This window comes from Natator depressus, chromosome 5, assembly GCF_965152275.1.
Source record: "Natator depressus isolate rNatDep1 chromosome 5, rNatDep2.hap1, whole genome shotgun sequence".
Taxonomy (NCBI): domain Eukaryota; kingdom Metazoa; phylum Chordata; order Testudines; family Cheloniidae; genus Natator; species Natator depressus.
This window is the reverse complement of record NC_134238.1, coordinates 61,464,473-61,483,413: the sequence shown is the minus strand read 5'-3', so window position 1 is coordinate 61,483,413 and position 18,941 is coordinate 61,464,473. Positions and strand designations below refer to the sequence as shown.

Genomic DNA, 18,941 nt, shown 5'->3' with positions numbered 1-18,941 from the left:
CCTGATCCCTGGATCTTCACTTGTCCTTACCCAAACTGCCACCACAACCACCAGGCGAGGTCCTGCTCCACTCACTAGATAGGCTGCCCAGGCCCCAGCAGCTTACATGTATGCTCCAAAATATTAAGAAACAAGAAGAGCTTCAACATTGTGCTACTCGGTTATGTGATCCATGACATAAATAATGTACTGAAAGAGCACCACTAAGGTGGATTATCAGAGATAAGTCATTCATGCTATCTAGATACTGACCCATCCATAATGGTATAAATATAATAAGTACTAATACTAATTATATAAGAAAGCTTCTGCTATTAAAGATGAATATATTGATATAATTTTCATTATATTCTCTGGTAGGTTTCAAAATAACTTGATTGCTCTCACAAAAGAGCTACTGGGGAAAAAAAGACTAGATTTAAAGTTTAAAGCTAGGAAAACTGGAAAACATTTATGCGTTTGCATCTTCCTCCTAAATCAAAACATTATGCAATTTTCTATACTTCGCTATAATACTGTGCTGCAGTAAATGTCTTTTGTTGTAATTTTGAAGTTATAAATAAATCCTTTGGTTTTTTCAACCAATTCCTATTGTGCAGCAATTCTTTGAAATCTACAAGCATTAAACATCAGAGATAAGTTAAGGCAGACATTGTCTTTTACTATACTGTTTCTGCATCCATGTATGTAGAAGAATTAAACCTTTTAATAACATCCCCAAACCACAGCAATCATGAATAAGATTACAAGCAATTCAGATTAAATGAATGCATACATAAAAGCTTAAAGATCAAGTTTCTCAGGCTGTTTTTAACTGCTATGGTGTAAATACAAGTATTATAACCCTCCTCAAATATTGTTTTATACATTTCCTGTTCAATCTGTGCTCAAACATAGATAACTTGTTTCTTTAATATTAAGTAGAGCAGGAACTTACTAGCTGTAAAATCTGATTATTGTAGCCTACAGTGTGGAACTTCCACAGATCATACACATAAAAGTCCAGACAGAAGCAGGGCTGTTTCTTCTTATGAGTTTATACAGGACCTACAATAATGGGCTCTGATTATGACTTGGAACCTCTAAACTCTACTATATTATTATGAAAAAATAACATTGAAGACTAGTAGTGCTTACTGTTTAAACACTGCCTCATCAAATTCATGCTTCAGTGTTTGAATCCAGACCAAAACAGACTGTATATTATTCCAATCATAATATTAACAAGTCACAAGTTTAATTACTTAAAGCACTCTTAATGCTTCTCACAGAACTGCCATGAAATCTAATTAATTAGACAGGCTCTACTTTGATAAATCCATAAATTGACTGTGTAAATAACAGAGGGTCTCATTAATATCAGCTCTCAACAGATGTGAGGTTAAAAAGCTTTGGCAGACCAGGAAGACTGACATTCTGATGGTCTTAATTCTGAACTTGCTAATGTCTCATATTGTTAATTTCAGCTTTGCAAACATTAGACAATATGTTTGCAAAATGGAAACCATTTTAGTTATCTTTTCCCTCTTGTTACAGAGAGTTGGAGTCAATCTTTTTCAAATATTTGAATTTACTGTTTGTTGATATATTTTAATGTTAAAGAGATTCAGTGCAATGATCCTGAATGGATCCTTTTTATGCATATCCAACAATACCTGTAAATCTACAAGAGGCTAAAAAAAAAACATGCTCCACACGTGGTAACATTTATTTATAGGAGAGGATTTTAATTCCCTTGATCAATGCAAAATAAAGATTGGTATTAAAAATACTTGGTTCTATAGCTATTTATAATTTAGAAATACTTTTCTTTATCAGACAAGCTGTAAAAATGTTTTGAAAAAGTATATTGACAATGCAATGTAAAATAATTGATATTATACTGAAACATTATCTAGTATATATAAAAATACAGAAAGTACAAATGGGCCACATGTGGAAAAACAAAACAAAGAATCAGATTTTGGCTGGCCTAGAGCTAGGAGCCTTTTCTGAAATGTTGCACCCCTGTTCCAGTGCCTCTATTCTCTCTGCTTTACCACCACCACCACCACCCCCCCCCCCCCCACTGCTACACCACCAGCCAGTGGAACAAAGTCAACACAACAGGAGCTTCAGTGGAGTCAAAAGTAATTTAAAAAAAACTACACATGCAGAAAAAAAATTAAAACTTCAGTAAACCCAGCAATATTCCCTCACCTGTTGTATTGCCATTAGTCTGGAATAATTAGAAGCTTTCACCAGGGCTTCTGCAGCCCTTTTGGCCCGTTGCTGAGGGGCCCCCTTGGGAAATGCAGGCAATATTGCAAGCACATTCTCCACCGTGAATTCTTGGCTCAAGGAGTACTCCAGTTTTACCTGTAAAACATTTGCAAATTCCAATTATACAAACCACCACTTTAATTAACAGTGTCTTTAGAATTAATTAAAGTTTCAACAAAACATGTGGAAAGAGTACATGCTGCAGAACTAAATAATTCAGTAACATGCAAGGCACCTCCTGTACACACGGAATGAGTTTTAACCGCTGAGCTCCTTATACTATCTGCAGGAGACACCACTAATCCAAACATCCCTATTTAAACATTTCAGAGTGTAACAAACTTTTAAAACATGGACGGCAATAACCTTTCAATATAAAAGACAAATAAAACAGAAAGCATCTGCTCATTGGTTTGAAACCAGTCTGTCTGCATCTGATATATCAGCACAAGGTTGAAGGTTAAAAGCCTCTTTTGTTGTTGTCTTGTGGTACTGTTAATATATGATTTACAAGATTATACACAATTTGGTGTTAACACATAAATGTACATTTCTCTGCTACAGCAGAAGGGAGCATAAGCCTAATTCTGCTAGTGATTCATGACAGAAATAGCATTTGTAAGCAAATACTGTTGGACTAAAACTTAGCCCACAAACGCTCTACTAGGTTACAGACTAACTTACATCTCTTACAGTGACAGTTAATGGGATACTTGGCTGACAGGGAATATGCGTGAGCAGACCTGGAAGCCTTATTCTGCTTAGTGCAGAATGAGGAATAATCTATGAAGTGCATTCAAGCAGTAGGCACTTACTACACCTGTACAAAAGGCACTCTCCCTGTCCCAGCACTGGTCTCCAGGTACTAACCAGTGTGTTTGGGGGGAAGGAAAGCTATGGCTTGCCTATGCCCCCAACCCATTTTCTTAGTACAGCAAGCAGGGCTTCATCTCCCCTATCTGCCCTTGCACTCACAGCTGCATTATTATTATGATCTGTTCTGAAATACCGCCAGTCTCCAGACACTGTTTGCCATTGCAGCACACCCTTGCAGTGGTAACCATAATTTGGCCCTAAGCATTTTGTGGGATGTGTGAAATTTGTGGTATTTATAATAATTTGTATCAATCTATAACCATGTGTAGGTTTACTTTTACACAGAACTATAGGTAAATTATGCAGTGATGAAGACACATATCCCACATGATAGTGTGTGGTTTGTTTTTAGTCCCTTTTCTAATCCTTCCTTTATTTATATAATTTTTAAAATGAAGCTCTACAGCAACTTGTGGAAGAGTACAAAAAGCTTCTTTTTTAATTTTTTAACCAAGGCTCACAAATCTTCAGAATATTTCACCCACAGTAATTTTCAATGATCATATGGTTGGTTACTTCTTTGTAAAGAGATAATCAAAGAAAGCTGCCAAAAACCGTCAGTATGTTAATACTCCAATGGAACTGTGCTAAATTGCATGCCCTTTTTTTTTGCAGACATTCCCACCACTCCATTCCTCGTTATGTATGTGTCTGTGCTCCATGGAGCATTATTTGGTCTCATTAAATATGGTTAAGAGAGCACTTAAAGAATTTCAGAAAACAGACCCAAAAACAAACAAATGATGTTCAGAAGTGGAAAGCACTACCTAATCTAGACAAATTGTTCTTTCAGCATCATCATTATCCTGATGTAACAGACCCACACACAATTATAAAGTCCTAACAGTCTACTATAAGAAAAAAATGGTTGTTTGGAACTAAATTTATTTTTTAAAAAGAGCACAAAATATGCACCAGGACCCCACTGTGCTAGGCACTTTACAAAGACAGAACAAAAAGATAGTCCCTTCCCCAAAGAGCTTCCAGTCAGTATTACAAATGTGACCCATGTGCCCACGTTGTCACACACTCACTCTTACTAGCTGAAACATCACTCATAGCAGGGTTGCAGCCAGTGAACAAGGTTCCCCCTTCACTTCCTTCTCCTAGCTACCAAACGCTACTCATGGGCATTACCCCCAAAGATTCACTTTTCCCTCTGTTGGCTCCCTCATCCCCCACTCTGCATCTCAGTGCAGCACACTGGAGCAGGAAGCAATAGATGACCAGCAGTGCTGCTTCCTGCTCCTAAGCAGCAGCATTCCATCCTTGGAGGCACCTATGGCATGAGGAAGATAGGGCTACAGGGAATGCAATAAAGTTCAGGGAGAGAAAGGATGGAGGCAAAGTGAGAAGAGGGAGACTGGTCCATTGCAGGAAATAAGCCAACAAATAAAGTGGCAGAGAAAGGGCCAAGGCTGGGATCTACATAAGGGGCTTAGGCATTGCAACACCTAACTTTTAGGCACCAAGAAAATCACTGGAACTACACTGGAATCCACAGAATCTGAGTTAGGCACCTAGGCTCTCATACAATGAATGGGGAGAGAGAGGTGCCTAGGAGTGAAATCCACAAAAGCCAGCCTGCCAGGGGTGGGGGTAGCCGCCTAAACTAGCCAATGGGAAATGCCAACAACAGGGGTGTGACCTAAGCCTCACTCCTCTCATGGAATGAGGTGCTTAAGTCTGGCTGCAGGGAGTCACTTATTGCTGCTTGTGACCCACAGCTGGAAATCCCTCTCCTGGAGCTTAGGTGCCTAAGCAGTTTCTTGTGGGAATTAGTTAAGCGCCTGCTTCACTCCACACAACAGCTGGAGAAGGAAGTTGCACCACTCACCTTATAAATTTTTATAAGGTGGTTAGAGTACTCAACTGGGATGTGGGAGACCCAGGTTCCATTCCCCCCTGCCTGACAGGGAGAAAAGATTTAAACACGAGGTCTCCCACCTCTCAGGAGAGCGCTATGGGATATTCTGATGTGGGGGTTCTCCCTCAATCTCTTCCATGGAATCTGATTTACTTTAATTATTTATCCAAAGAATAACTTTAGCTGGGGGACTGGACCCTGGGACTCTCACCTCCTAGGTGGGTGCTCTAACCACCAGGTTACAGAGTCATTTTCACTGTTCTCTCTCAGGCACAATGACTAAGGAAGGCTATGTCTACACAATGACTTATGTCGGCAAAACTTACGTCACTCAGGGGTCTGAATATTCCATCCCCCGAGCGACATAATTACGCTGTCATCAGCACCAGTGTGCACAGCGCTATGTTGGCAGGAGAGCTTCTCCCGCCAACATAGCTACCACCGCTCATTGGTTGTGGATTAATCATGTTGACTGGATAGCTCTCTCCTGCCAGCACAAAGGGGCTACATGAGAGATCTTACAGTGGTGCAGGTGCATCGGTACAGCTGTGGCACCATAAACTCTCTAGTGTAGACATAGCCTAAGTACTTATCCAAACTGGAATAGCTTCAACAGGAGAGATTGAAGGAGACTTCCCCCCCCCGTCCCCGCCCCAACAGACTACGCCATAGCTCAATGAGAAGTGGGAGACCTCTGTTCAAATCCCTTCTCCCAATCAGGCAGAGGCAGGAATTGAATCTGGGTCTCCTACATCTCTAGCCATTGAGCTAAAAGAAGTTATAAGGCCATCTCCTCCTCTAGCCAGATTTTAATGGGACACAATCCAGTAGACAACCTCTGAGCTCAGCTTCCAGTTCAGGCCCCACAAAGAAGACAGGCATTCATCTGCTTATCTTCGCCTGGCCTCTGGATTATGCTGAGGCTTAGGCAAGAGATAGGCATCCTGACACTTGCAGTGCATGTGCCCAGAGACAGAAACATAGGCATCTACCGGGACTTTCCCAGCACAAATTTAGGCACTGAGTGAGATTAGGCCACAGCTGAGCTGGGGTTTTGTGGATCACAGTGGCACCTAAAACTGTGATTTAGGCACCTAAATCTGATCCCAAGTGCAAGACAGCACAGACAATGATGACCAAATAAAAAGAGATGTGGAGAGACAGGGACCATGAGAAGGAAAGAGAGGAATTAAATGGAGGAGGATGTTATTGTGGTTAACACACTGGATTGGGTGTCAGGACTTTCAAATCTTCTTCGCAGCTGAATCACTATATGACCATAGGAAGTCATGCCAGTTTTCGGTGCCTTATCCATTTGCAAAACATGAATAACAACACTAGCCCCCAGGTGACAGCACTTTATGGTCTTAGGGTAGAAGCATTATAATTCATTTATTACTGTTAGATGGGGGAAGGAAGGCTGACTTGTAAAAAGAGTTTCATTCAAACACTTTCATCCCCAAAAATGTCACTTGAGGAGGGACAGTATGTGACGGCTGTGCTGGGTGTGAACCTGAGCAGTAGGAATACAGCAATATCTTTTTCTATTATGCCTTCAGTGGAGTAAACAATGCTGCTTAGAAGATTAATTAGGCTGAGATATTGTAGGCAATTAATTAATCAAACAGTCCTAACTGCACGTAATGAACAAATTCTGGAGTGGAGGTGTGAATATGGGTTCTCTCTCAAAATGAAAGATTTCTTAGGAAAATGTATGAAAAGCCTCAACAGAAACATAAAACCAGTTTTTCTAGTTTACCTTGATCATTCATCAATAGCCCCGTATCTATTGCAGATGAACAACTTTCCCAAGATTTAAGCCTATTACCATAGTATTCTAATTATTTTTCCCTGCTACAGAAATAGCACCTGAGGATTTTTTCTCTCTCCACTTCCATGAACACTTGTTCCAATTTCCTCAACACCCAGAAGAAAATTAGATTTTAATTACTTTGTCCCTCAAATATATAGTATTAATATCTGAAGCTCTAATGGTATAAGACAAATTAACAAATGTTAAATTCTTCATGGAGGATCACACTGTAAAATGTATATATATATATAATTTTATTCGGGGATTTTTCTATAGAAGTTATTCCAATTTAGTTTTAGAACAAATACAATATTTATAAAGTGTTTTCTTTTCTGAATAACTATACTGCTTAACAATCATCTTATTTCTTAGGTACCTACCATCATAGAAGTTCTGTGCATCTTCAACAAGAAACACTGAAACAGATAATGTAAAAGACATAGGTAGGCAGAAAAGCAGTGTGCTTTGTTTAAGAGTTCTGAAATAAAGTTTTTTAAACCTGATTTATGAAAGGTTGGTTCCATGGTCATTTTAAAGGTGAAGAAGAAGGCTACTCCAGTGATCCAGGACTACAGAAGCAAACATATCAAGCCTTCTGGCTCTAAGGTTTCATTCTCTGAGATTGTAGAGGATGAGTTTGTACTTTACATACAAAAAACTACATTACCAGAACATTACGGTTGCAAATTCCAGTACTCAAAAGTTAGAAAATGCAAGAATTATGTTTGCCTGTGCAACCTTAATTCAGTTATCTTGTGCATATGCATTATGATACAGTCTTTAATTACATGATCACATATTATTTTTTCCACTTAGCACTTACCATTTTATTTGTTCAGCACAGAGCTCAATTTGACTTCAGTTGCAGCTATGCACTGCTCAGCACTTCTGCAAATTCAATCCCAGAGTTTCAAGATGGGCATCCAGAAAATGGGGACCACACAATTAGTGACCAACTGTGAACATACTGGTTTAGGTGACTTGCTCAGCATTAAATAGTAGCTTTTCTCCAGGGCAGTATTCAGCTGTCTTACTAAGACCATCCCTTGTTTCTCTGCAGTCCACTAGCTCCTCATTTCCCTGCATTCTGGTCAGGTAGCTATCCCTTCTTTGCTGCTTGGGTCATTGGCAGGGGGAGCACTGAGAGCACAGGAAAGATTTTCTGCTCTCAGTTCCTTTGCCTGGCACCATAGCAGCTTGTGGCAGCATGGAGGAGCAACTGCAGGGAATCTCCTACAGATGGAATCTTTGGGGAATTTAGCTGCCAAACTCTAACAAGTTTCTACCAAGCAGGTGCTAATTGAGATTTTCAAATGCTCATAACTTAGACAAATTTGGATTGAGATTTTCACATGGATAGCCAAAGATACATCCTTGACACCAGAGCAAACATCCCCCTCCCCCCCCATCCCCCCACCCCCATCACCTTTCTCCCACTCAGCCAAATGTAAAGCTCCTGCTGTTTGGTAAAGTTATAAGAAATTGAAAACAGGGTCTTTTTATGGAAAGTGTCATGCAAGCTTAACTATAGGCATCACTACTACCTATGTTTCCTGTAATGTATTTACATTGGAAGCCAAAACCCAGTAAACTTTCTGGGACTCTACCTTATTTCCTAATTGAGTTTCAATGAGAGGTAGTTCTATTTCTAAAATGGCTTACATAATGCCTAAAAATTATTATTACACAGAATTTATGCAAAATAACTGCTCCATACCACTTAAACAAAAACAGTAATATTTAGCATTGATTAAGATTAATAACCCTGAAATAGATATTACACACTGGGGAAGATATAGGCACTTAATAATTTCACAGTCACAGGAACTTTACTGTTTAGTATTGGAGCATTTTCTTTCTTAAAGGAGATTAGTTTATTCCATGAACAGTGCACACCAAGTAAATATCCATTGTTCAATAGTAAAAACAGCTAATTACCCCAGAGCAGTATTGGCATGTTAGTATTGTACTGTACAGTGGGATTTGATAATAAAATTTTCACAGCCCAAAGTATAAAACAGAAAAAGAAAAAATTTTCAAAGAACAGAACAGTTTATGATTAAACAGTATTCAGACTTAGGAGTTTTTGTATTTAGAGTCTGAGTTTGTCATTTGTAAATTGGGCAACTATTACTCTATCTTGAAATTATTTTATACTATATTGAAATTGATAATTAGATGCACTTTCTCTTCACCTTGTAATCATTCTATTGTCAGCTGGTAATACTCCTCCCACACAAAACTACTAAGTATCTGAAATTGTGCTGAATCCTTTTCAATATTAAGTGTGGTATAGTGTACGAGACTATATTTTAAATATGACGTCAAGGCATTAGAAATAATGTAATTAACTGTCAGGTTCCTTATACAGTGCAAGACTCTTTCTGAAATCATATGGAAAATAACACAGAGATTGCAGTAAGCTGAAAGGAAATAATTCCATCAAAAGGGCTCTGATGTCATGACACGCAAAGGCCAAAACTTCTTGAAGTAATTAGTATCATGTAAATCACTGAAGCCATTGTATTTTTTAATTATATGGGTGAAAACATTAATCTGTTATAACATTTGTTCATGATATAATTGCAATATTTTATGCGTGATTAAAACGATTAACATAGTAGTTATATGAATAAAAGCAAAGCAAAAGCAAATCTATGCTGTAAACTCTTTGGTTCAGGGCCCATAGCATCTTGTGTGTTTGTATGGCGTCTAGCATAATGGGATGCTGATTCTCATAGGGGCTTCGGGGAGTTGATTTAAAGAATTATAAAGAATAATCAGTTCTCAACCAGTATTTAACAGATGCTTGAACTACAATTCCCAAGATACACCTTACGAATCAATAAAGCCAAAATAGCCATCAGATGGACAATAGATTATGAATTTCAGATGCAAAAATGATGTTTTAAGGCTTTTAAAAATAAGTACACTATTGTTGTTATATTAAACAATGTCATTATATTGCCATGGGACAATCATGAGGATCTGTGATTTATCTAACTTGATTTCTCAGTCAACAAAGATACCATTTCAAGGCAATTCCAATCCAGTTTTATAATTCCCAAGGTAAACTGAGCCCCCATTCATCATGCTCCTCCATGAAAGCAGAGGGCCCTGAAGGCAGCAGAACTGATGAGCAGTAGAACAGCAATGGAGGGTGAGGCTGAGGGTACAGACTTTTACATGCTTCAGAGCAGAGACTCTTGGGGTCTCCATGCATCTCACTGTGCTTTCATGGGTGCTGAAGACAGGGAAAGCCATTGCACGTGTAACACTGACAGACCCTGGTCATCGGCGGGCGGGATTGAACCTGGGACCTCTGGAGCTAAATGCATGAGACTCTACTCTATGAGCAAAAGCCAACTGGCTCTTAGCTAAGGCTGTAGAGCAGACTCATTAATCTCTCTCTCTAAGTGGTCTTGGTGCCACTAGATGGGACAGAACACCACACCCAGAAGGTGTGTGGGTTACACATGTATCACCTGGTAATCCCCCCTGTAAGGGGTGCACTGAAGCCACAAAGGATACTGCAGCCCTGAGCTTTTGGACTAGCTAAAATTACTTCTCTGTCTGCCTCCTCAGTGAAATAAGGTTTCCATGAGCATATCACCTCTGTGCTCCTATCCCTTCACTGTTTTGGCCATTCGTTTCCATTGGCAATTCCAGACCTTAGCACTGATCTTCAGCCATCAATGGACCTACACCAGCAACTGTATCCCCATGTCAGAAAGATGCACTCCTCTGAGTCAATGCAGTTTACAAGTATCAGAATGAAACAACTGAAAGCAGGAAACAAATTATTCTTGGTTCAAAATTTTAAGTGTGGCTACATTAAACCAGACTCTGACCACATTCATATCATAGAATTATAGGCCTCGAGAGGTCATCTAGTCCAGTCCCCTTCACTCATGGCAGGACTAAGTATTATCTAGACCAGAGGTTCTCAAACTGTGGTCCGTGAGCTCGATTCAGGTGATCCATGGATAGTTCCATCTAAGGTGCGCACCTGGGCGGCCACGCATGAGAGAATGAAGGGCCACCCACCTAACTAGCGGAACTGCTCAGGCAAGCCTCCACTAATTAGGTGCCTGGACCCTGGAGAAGACGCACATGTAAGGTGAGGTGGTGGCCCTGGGGGAAATAGAGGGTAGGTGGGAGGGAGCAGTGGGGTGAGAAGATGGGGTGGGGGAATTTGAGATGTGCAGGGCTGCGGCAGCCAGAGAAAGAGGCAACTTTCCCCAGCTCTAGGGCTGCGGCTGTCAGAGACAGCGCTCCTTCCCAGTCTCATCTCTGTGGCTGCTGTGGCGGGGGAGATACCCCTCTCCTTCCCAGTCTCAGCTCGGGGGCTGCCGCAGCAGGGGAGAAAGGGGGAGACCCCCCTCCTTCTCAGCCCCAGTTCAGGGGCTGCCACAGTGGGGGAGAGAGGGGAAAATTCATCGCATTAGAAAAGTAAGACTACTGATATTAAAATATGAGTTGTGTGCTTTTATTTGTAGAACAAAAAAAGTTAATTATTATTAATTTTTTTATATAGCGCTTTTATCCAAAGCACTTTATGACAGTTAGCTAATGGTACAAACAAGATTTGGAAAGATCATTAACTGGTCCACCAAGCAATTTCCAAGTGGTCCGCAAAAAAAAAAAAAAGGTTGAGAACCACCAATCTAGACCATCCCTGACAGGTGCTTGTCTAACCTGCTCTTAAAAATCTCCCATGATGGAGACTCTACAACCTCCCTTGGCAATTTATTCCAGTGCTTAACCACCCTGATAGTTAGGAAGTTTTTCCTAATGTCCAACCTAAACCTCCTTTGCTGCAATTTAAGCCCATTGCTTCCTGTCCTATCCACAGACGTTAAGAAGAGAAATTTTTCTCCCTCCTCCTTGTAACAGCCTTTTATGTACTTGAAAACTGTTCTCATGTCCCCTCTCAGTCTTCTCTTCTCCAGACTAAACAATCCCAATGTTTTCAATCTTCCCTTATAGGTCATGTTTTCCTAGATCTTTAATCATTTTTGTTGCTCTTCTCTGGACTTTCTCCAATTTGTCCACATCTTTCCTGAAAGATCATGTTGCAAATCTCTGCTCTTTGACAAAGCTTACTCACTGTGACCAGATTAATGGAGAAGGAAAAGAAGAGAAAGAATTAAATTTAAAAAAAAATCCCAAGAAAAGCCTCCATTCCAGGGAGGGAAGGGGAGGGGAGAAAAGGGGGGCAGCAACTCAATGAAGTTAAGCAGGCATATTGTCATTCAGACCTGATTTACCTGGGAAGGTCTTAAATGCTATAATGATGGATGCTATAGAAAACTCAAAAGTAGAGGGAAAGAAATCTAATGTAATTGAATGAATTACATTTTGAATAATTACTTTTGAAATCATCTGCCTATTGCCTAAATTTCCCCCACTCAAGACAAACAAGAGCCAGAAGCCCCTTGTTATATAGTTATTCATTGTAGTGCAGAGGGTTTGGAGTGAGTGTGGTTTAAAGATAAGAGAAAGTCAAAGCTAACCTTTTCTCATAAAGCAACTAAGGCCATGTGTACACAACCACTTTTGTCAACAAAACTTGTGTTGCTCAGGGGTATGAAAAAACATACCCCGGAGTGACATAAGTTTCACCAGTGTAAGTGATAGTGTGCACAGCGCTATGTTGGCAGGAGAGCTTCTTCCACTGACATAATTACCACCACTCCTTGGGGGTGGTTTAATTATGTCCACAGGACAGCTCTCTCCCATCAGCATAGAGCAGCTACACGAGAGAACTTACAGTGGCACACCTGGAATGGTACAGCTGTGTTGCTGTAAGCTTTCTAATGTAGACATAAAACATGAGCATCTCCGCCAATCATAAAAAATAATCAGCTCCACACTCTTTATCCTCTTCCCTTCAAGCCATCTGTTCCCTCCATCCTTGGTTAAGTGATTCCCAACTCACCATGCTTTCCCACTCCTACACCTCGTGAACATTCCTCACAGCAAGGTGGCTATATGTAGCCTCAGGCTGACTGATTGGGTGTGAAGTAGGTCTCTTCTATTGCTTCACTGGGTGGTCAAGTTGAAGAATGGATGTTCTTAGTTCTTGAATGGCGTGTGTCCCCTGACTGCTGGCAACCTCATTTAGGTAGGAGAATGGGTCATATTGGGGAGCAGGTTTTTTATGGCTAGGGTTTAGGGACTAAGTGATGTGACCCATGGACACTAGTGCAGGAGATCCTCTTGCAACAGCTGCCATAACTACACCAGGCATTGAGAAGAATGTTTTTTTAGTTAAGCCACTGGTTCGGCATTCTATTACAGACTCGACTACAGACTTCCTGTGTGCCCCAGGGCAAGTCACTTAACCTTTCTGTTCCTCATCTGTAAAATGGAAATAAAAGTACTTCCTTACCTCACAGGGATGTTTTGAGGATAAATTAGTTAAGTGACTGTAAGGCTGTCAGATACTGTGGTTATGACTATAATAGCAAAGCTTATAAATATTCAAACCTATAAATTAGTATGCACTCTTGATGCAGCACATGCCACTGGCTCAGTCATAGCTTCAAAAGAGGGTGAAAATGAAAAATTTAATAAGCAGAGCTAGCTGCTTATTATTAGTGGGCCTGCAATTTTTTTATTTATTTTTTTTTGGACCACTGAACTGCATATTACCATTATTCCACAACTATACATGGGCACAACCTCATGTTTTTGGAGAAGATAAGTTTCTTTGGGCTATAACCCAAAATGACTTGGGGGGCGGGCGGCAGAAAGAGAAGTGGGGCTGAACTTTCGGTTTCCTTCCCAGCCTCCTGCTGTAGAAGTAAAACCCAGCTGCTTGTTCCTTTCAACCCCAGTGAACTGTTCCCATCTGTTTTCAAGGCTATCTTTGCCAAAGAGCTTTTAAAAAAAATGAAAAATGAGTTTCTCTTTCATGGGGCCAATGATTGCCTCTTTTAATAAGAGGCTTGCATAAACTGTCCACAAGGCCTCACCAGCTCAGTGAGAATGTGGTATTTAGCTTTCCTCCCAACAGCCATCAGTTTTGTAGGAGTCTAGAGCTGCCTTCACTTTGAATTCATGATAGATTATCCCTTTTTTCCAAAGGAGGATATTAGATTAAATAAAGTGTCATAGGCTCCTGAAGACTTATGGAGGGACTGTAACATGTAGTGGTTCAAGTTACACTCAGTTATGTTGCGTAAAGTCAACATAATTCCACTGAACACACACACACTCCAACCATCAAACCCTTCTTTTTAGTGCAACTTTCCATCCTCAAATTTTGTTTACACGGCAATCTTTAGTTGTTTAAAAGAAATATCCTTCTGTATGTTTGGACAGAAATGAAGACAAAATATGCACACATTCAATACCCGGTCTTGCCAATTTTGCAAATTCTTTATGGGATAAATGAAAGTTATATTTCTGATAAAATTATGTGGTGCATGACAACATATCAAACAATGAAAAACACATCTGACTATATCTGGGAAAACTTAAAGAATAATTTCAGCTATTCAAAAAACATTATGTTTGCCTATTATCTTGATAACTCACATATGGTTCTCAGCTCTGTTGATTACAAGCATTCAGATTAACTATTTAGTTATATATCAATTAGATACAAATTAATTTGTTTGATCATGGCACAAATTAGCTGTTCAATCTCACGGTGAAATTTTGACCCCACAATATCTAATGTTTCTTTTTCGTGTCATCTGTTGAAAATGAATCATTGCCAAACCATTGCAAAACTGTTAAATACAGGAAGAAAAATAGGTTATTTTGAAGAGAATATTACTATATAATGGTCCCACATGTCTAACCTCTATATAAACTACAGACTTTATTCAGAAGCTTTTATCTGAAAATTTCGATACTTTAACAAATGTTTGTTGAAGTTTGTCAAAACTGAGAAAAATACCAAAACAAAAACAAACAAATCATTTCCTTGTTGAGCATTTTGAGTATCAGCATTTTGCTGATATTGGGCTCTAGTCTGATAGAGGCCTAGATTATTGGCTACAATTGAGAAAAACACAGAAAAATTCAGATGTAGGTAAGGAGCGGGTCTCTGCAAAGGTAGCTAAAAGCCATTTTTATGCTCCCCTGATCCTGGCCTGGCCTTATGCTGGTGCCCCAGCATGATCTAGAACAGGCTTAATTTAGCAGGCGGCTAAGGATATGTGAAGCCTGAGGAAGCCCTGGACTCTTCCGCCACTACAGCCAAACACCCTTTACATACTATAGTGGTGGTCTAAGAAGTGAGCTTCCATTGCCAGCTAAGTCAACTTTAGGACAAGTGTGAAATTAATGCTAAGTGGCCACCCTACAGCACAGGATCTGTCCCATGGGTCTTTTCCTATAAATGTATGATGATTAATAATTCATATAATTATTATTAATAATAACTATAAACTGAATCATTGTAAATATGAAATGAATATCAGCAAATATGTATGACATAAATTAAGCTAATTTGTTAAATTTAAACATAAGCTTTCATCTTTTCCAACTTCACATGGCCACTAACAAATTTGCAGATAAATGCAAACCAAAAACAGTTTATTCTGAAAATTAAGTAGGGCATTTACAAACACATCCTCATTTCACATTTCATTTTTTAGGAAATAAATGATGCTGTTATCTTGATACATTTAGCAGTGTGAGGCTGGGCCAGTTATCCATATACATATAAAGAAAACTAGTTATTCTTGGGACTTTGGCTAGATCAGGAAAATTGAAAGGGGTGCATTAGACAGTCTAATGACTTCCATATAAATATCAGTCAGCTACCTTGAGAAGATGTGTGACTAAAACTGATTACTAGAAATCTTTGAATATTACCAGATAAAATAAGCATGCAGGATATGTCTGGTAGTAACCATAATTGTGTACACAGTTTGCACGCCTAGTTTTTTTAACCCAGTATCATATCTGTCAGGTCATTAGTAAACAATGCATATTTTGGACATTCACAGTTGCAATTGAGAGTGACTCATTTAGAGTAGATTCTCTGAGCAGACTGAGATAGGGATACTAAATTACTATGTTTGTACAGCACCGAGCACAATGGGGCCCTGGCCTGATTAACCTATCAGCGCTACTGCAATATAAATGTTAAATAATAAATTCACCCACTGCATTAAATGTGGTAAAACATCTTGCCTGTGAATTATATAGCAGAGATGAATGGGAGATTCCCTAAAGGCTCAATATCTAGGTTGATTGATTTGCTGGATGACCCTGATAAAGCCCAAAAAGAAAAAAAAAAGTTGTTTACCTGCTCTGCAACTGTTGTTCTTCCAGATGTGGGTTCAGATGTGCATTTCACTCAGATGGCGACCGGAGTCAGAGACGTCTTTTCCTCAGCAGTACATGTTGCGGGCTATGCTCGTGCCCTACTCCTTCTCTTGGACCCTCCAGAGGCAATATAAGGGTGGCACCACTTCGACCGCCCCCCTTCAGTTCTTATGCACTGGAAGCAGATGGCTTGAGTCTCTGACCGAGAGGAGACTGAGGGTAGGGTAATGGAATACATGTCTGCACACACATCTCAAAGAACACCAGTTACAGAACAGGTAAGTAATTGTTTTTGTTTCGAGTGGTTGTGGACCACGTGTATTCCACTCAGGCAACTGTCAAGCAGTACTGTGTAGCCAAGAATTGAAGATAAAGTACATTTAGGATATAGAGGTGAAGTATAAAGTACATTTAGGATATAGAGATGAAATATAAGTATTAATTAATATTGTAACACAAGGCCTTCAGGCCTCAGGCCTGTAAGATATTCAGCGAGTTCCCTGAGCAATGACCCTATATCTGTAAATTGCAAGATTACAATAAAAGATGTGTTAATTGCTGATGTTTTGGAAAATACGTTGCAATGTATCAGTTCATATTGCAAGATGACCAATAGTAACACCTTGGGTAATTTTAGCTTGACCACAAGTTGCTATGATAACTATTTGACATAAATGTTAATGAATAAAAAAAGGAATTAATGAAAAATGAGGCACTCTTATATTAGTGGGTTACTGAAGTATAAATAAGCAAAAAGGAGGTGGAATACTTATGTATATGTATGAGCCTTAATAGGCGTAAGCATAACGCATGATAAAAGGTGTTGCCCAGCCTGTGTGCTGGGGAGAATGCCTGGACAACGCTAGGATGACAACCCTGGTGATGATGCTGATGAAGATGATGAAGAGGCAGAAAATAGGTAACACTCCAGGGTCCCCCAGCAGGAGAAGATAGATAAGAGTGATGTTAGACATAAGGCTAACCACTTTGCACTCTCTTTCTATATTTCAGTGTGTGAGATTGTTTATCTGATTAGTGGATTTGTTAATAAAGGGACTTTTGATAAATAGCTATTGTGTCTTATGTGCTTCTAAGATCTCTCATTCTAATGATACTGATAATTATATTTCGGATCAGCTTCAGGCTGTTTTTAGAGCTTTTCATTTGTCCCCCTAAAACATCTCCGAAATACATCTCTTCTTTTTCATTCTTGCTGCTTTGCACACTTCAGTGTAAACTGTTAACTGCAGCCTTGAGAACAGGAAACACACTACTCCATAGGCCATATCCAGACTGTATCTTTGTTTTTCTCGGTCTCCATTCCCTCCCACATCTGCTGCCAAACAATAAGGTTCAGCAGCAAGAGGCCTCGTCTGATGAGATTTATGAAGCAAACCTCTCTGGCTACCTGTAGCACTGTAATTTCACCAAATACAACATACGTCTCCACTGTGCAGGTGGAAGCTAGGTTTGTCAGCCAAAGTTGCCTAAAAGTCTTCACATCTCTATCTGCCCTTCCCACCATCTTGAAGCTCCTTATAGCATCAGGGCACTGATGGGGCAGGCTGAAATGGAGACTTGGGGGGGAATATAGCTGGCAAGCACAGCTTGGACATGCACAGAGGTATATCCACATCTGAGAAAAATTTTGTAACTCTCTAGAGAGAAGTGCTGCTCTGTCGAACCTTAACAAATCTGTCAGAGGAACTTGAAGCTGTGTTTATCAGTTTAATTAGACTGACCCTTTGCCTCGCCTTTGATGCGTGTCCCAGCCCGAACAGTCACAGGAAGCAATGAGTGGGCTGCCAGAGAGGTAGACTTGCAGCCCCATTGATCTGAAAGGTAAAGGGTGCAACTCCAAAGCAAAGGTAAATTCTGTATCTGACAAACCTTCTAGAGCACATCTAATTTGCTTTTGGAAGTGTGCCTCGAAGCCCAGGTCGACAGACTTGTGCTAGCTCTGCTCAAGCTAATACACTATAAATAGCAGTGAGGACACTGCAACAGGTGCAGTGGATTAGCCTAACCACTTGAGAGTCCAAGCCCACCCAAGCCCCTGGATCCACACTTAACTGGTTAGCCCGAGCCACCACCTGTGCTACAAAACTGACACTGATATTTTTAGCATGTTAGTTCAACCAGCTGCTGTGCAGACATACCCCTATAGTTTTCCAGAAAGGAGGACTCCTCTAAAGAAAAAGACTGGGATTCCTACTGCCAAACCTTACCTGTTGGGAGCAGCCATGAGGAAGTACAAATTAAACAGAGGGGCATTTGCAACAATGCGCTCATGATGTGACTTTGGCTATGGCTAGGGTTGCCAATGTTGGTCCGATACAATCCTGGAGGTTTCATCACATGACATACTCTTTAATTAAATATTAATCTTTAATTCTTGGAGACACCAGGGCAATCCTGGAGGGTTGGCAACTCTAGCTATGGCCCTGATTCATAAGTACTAAATAATCAAGATACTCAGTGAATTTCAGTGAGGCTATTCATATTTTTAAAGTTACACAGGTGCCTAAGCACCTTGCTGAATCAGGTTTTATATGAGCACTCTGCATTCAGAATAGCTAGTCAGCAAAATGGATGCAAACACTGGTTCAGTGTTAGAGCTGAGATGGGGTAAAATGCAGGCTAGTGAGTGATGACTTACATGGGTTGGGGACCAGGGCTCCTTTCTGTCTAACCTGACTGTCCAAGGGAAGATGCTGCTGCTGTAAGAGTGGGAGTGGGGACTTGGAGAAGGGGGGCAAGCTGAGCAGCATCAGAAAACATAAGTAAATGTTAAATCATGGCACTTCAGTCTGCTCGTCATTATGGTTTTGA

General features: G+C 40.1%; 1 protein-coding gene across 1 annotated transcript in view; it reads right to left on the bottom strand.

Annotated features, from left to right (window-relative positions):
- LOC141987949 (uncharacterized) overlaps positions 1-18,941 on the bottom strand; it is a 161,987-nt gene that overhangs the window by 27,441 nt on the left and 115,605 nt on the right. The window contains exon 10 of the mRNA XM_074953781.1: positions 2,200-2,358. Within this exon, the coding sequence (XP_074809882.1) occupies positions 2,200-2,358 (159 nt within the window). The remainder of the gene's footprint in view (positions 1-2,199; positions 2,359-18,941) is intronic.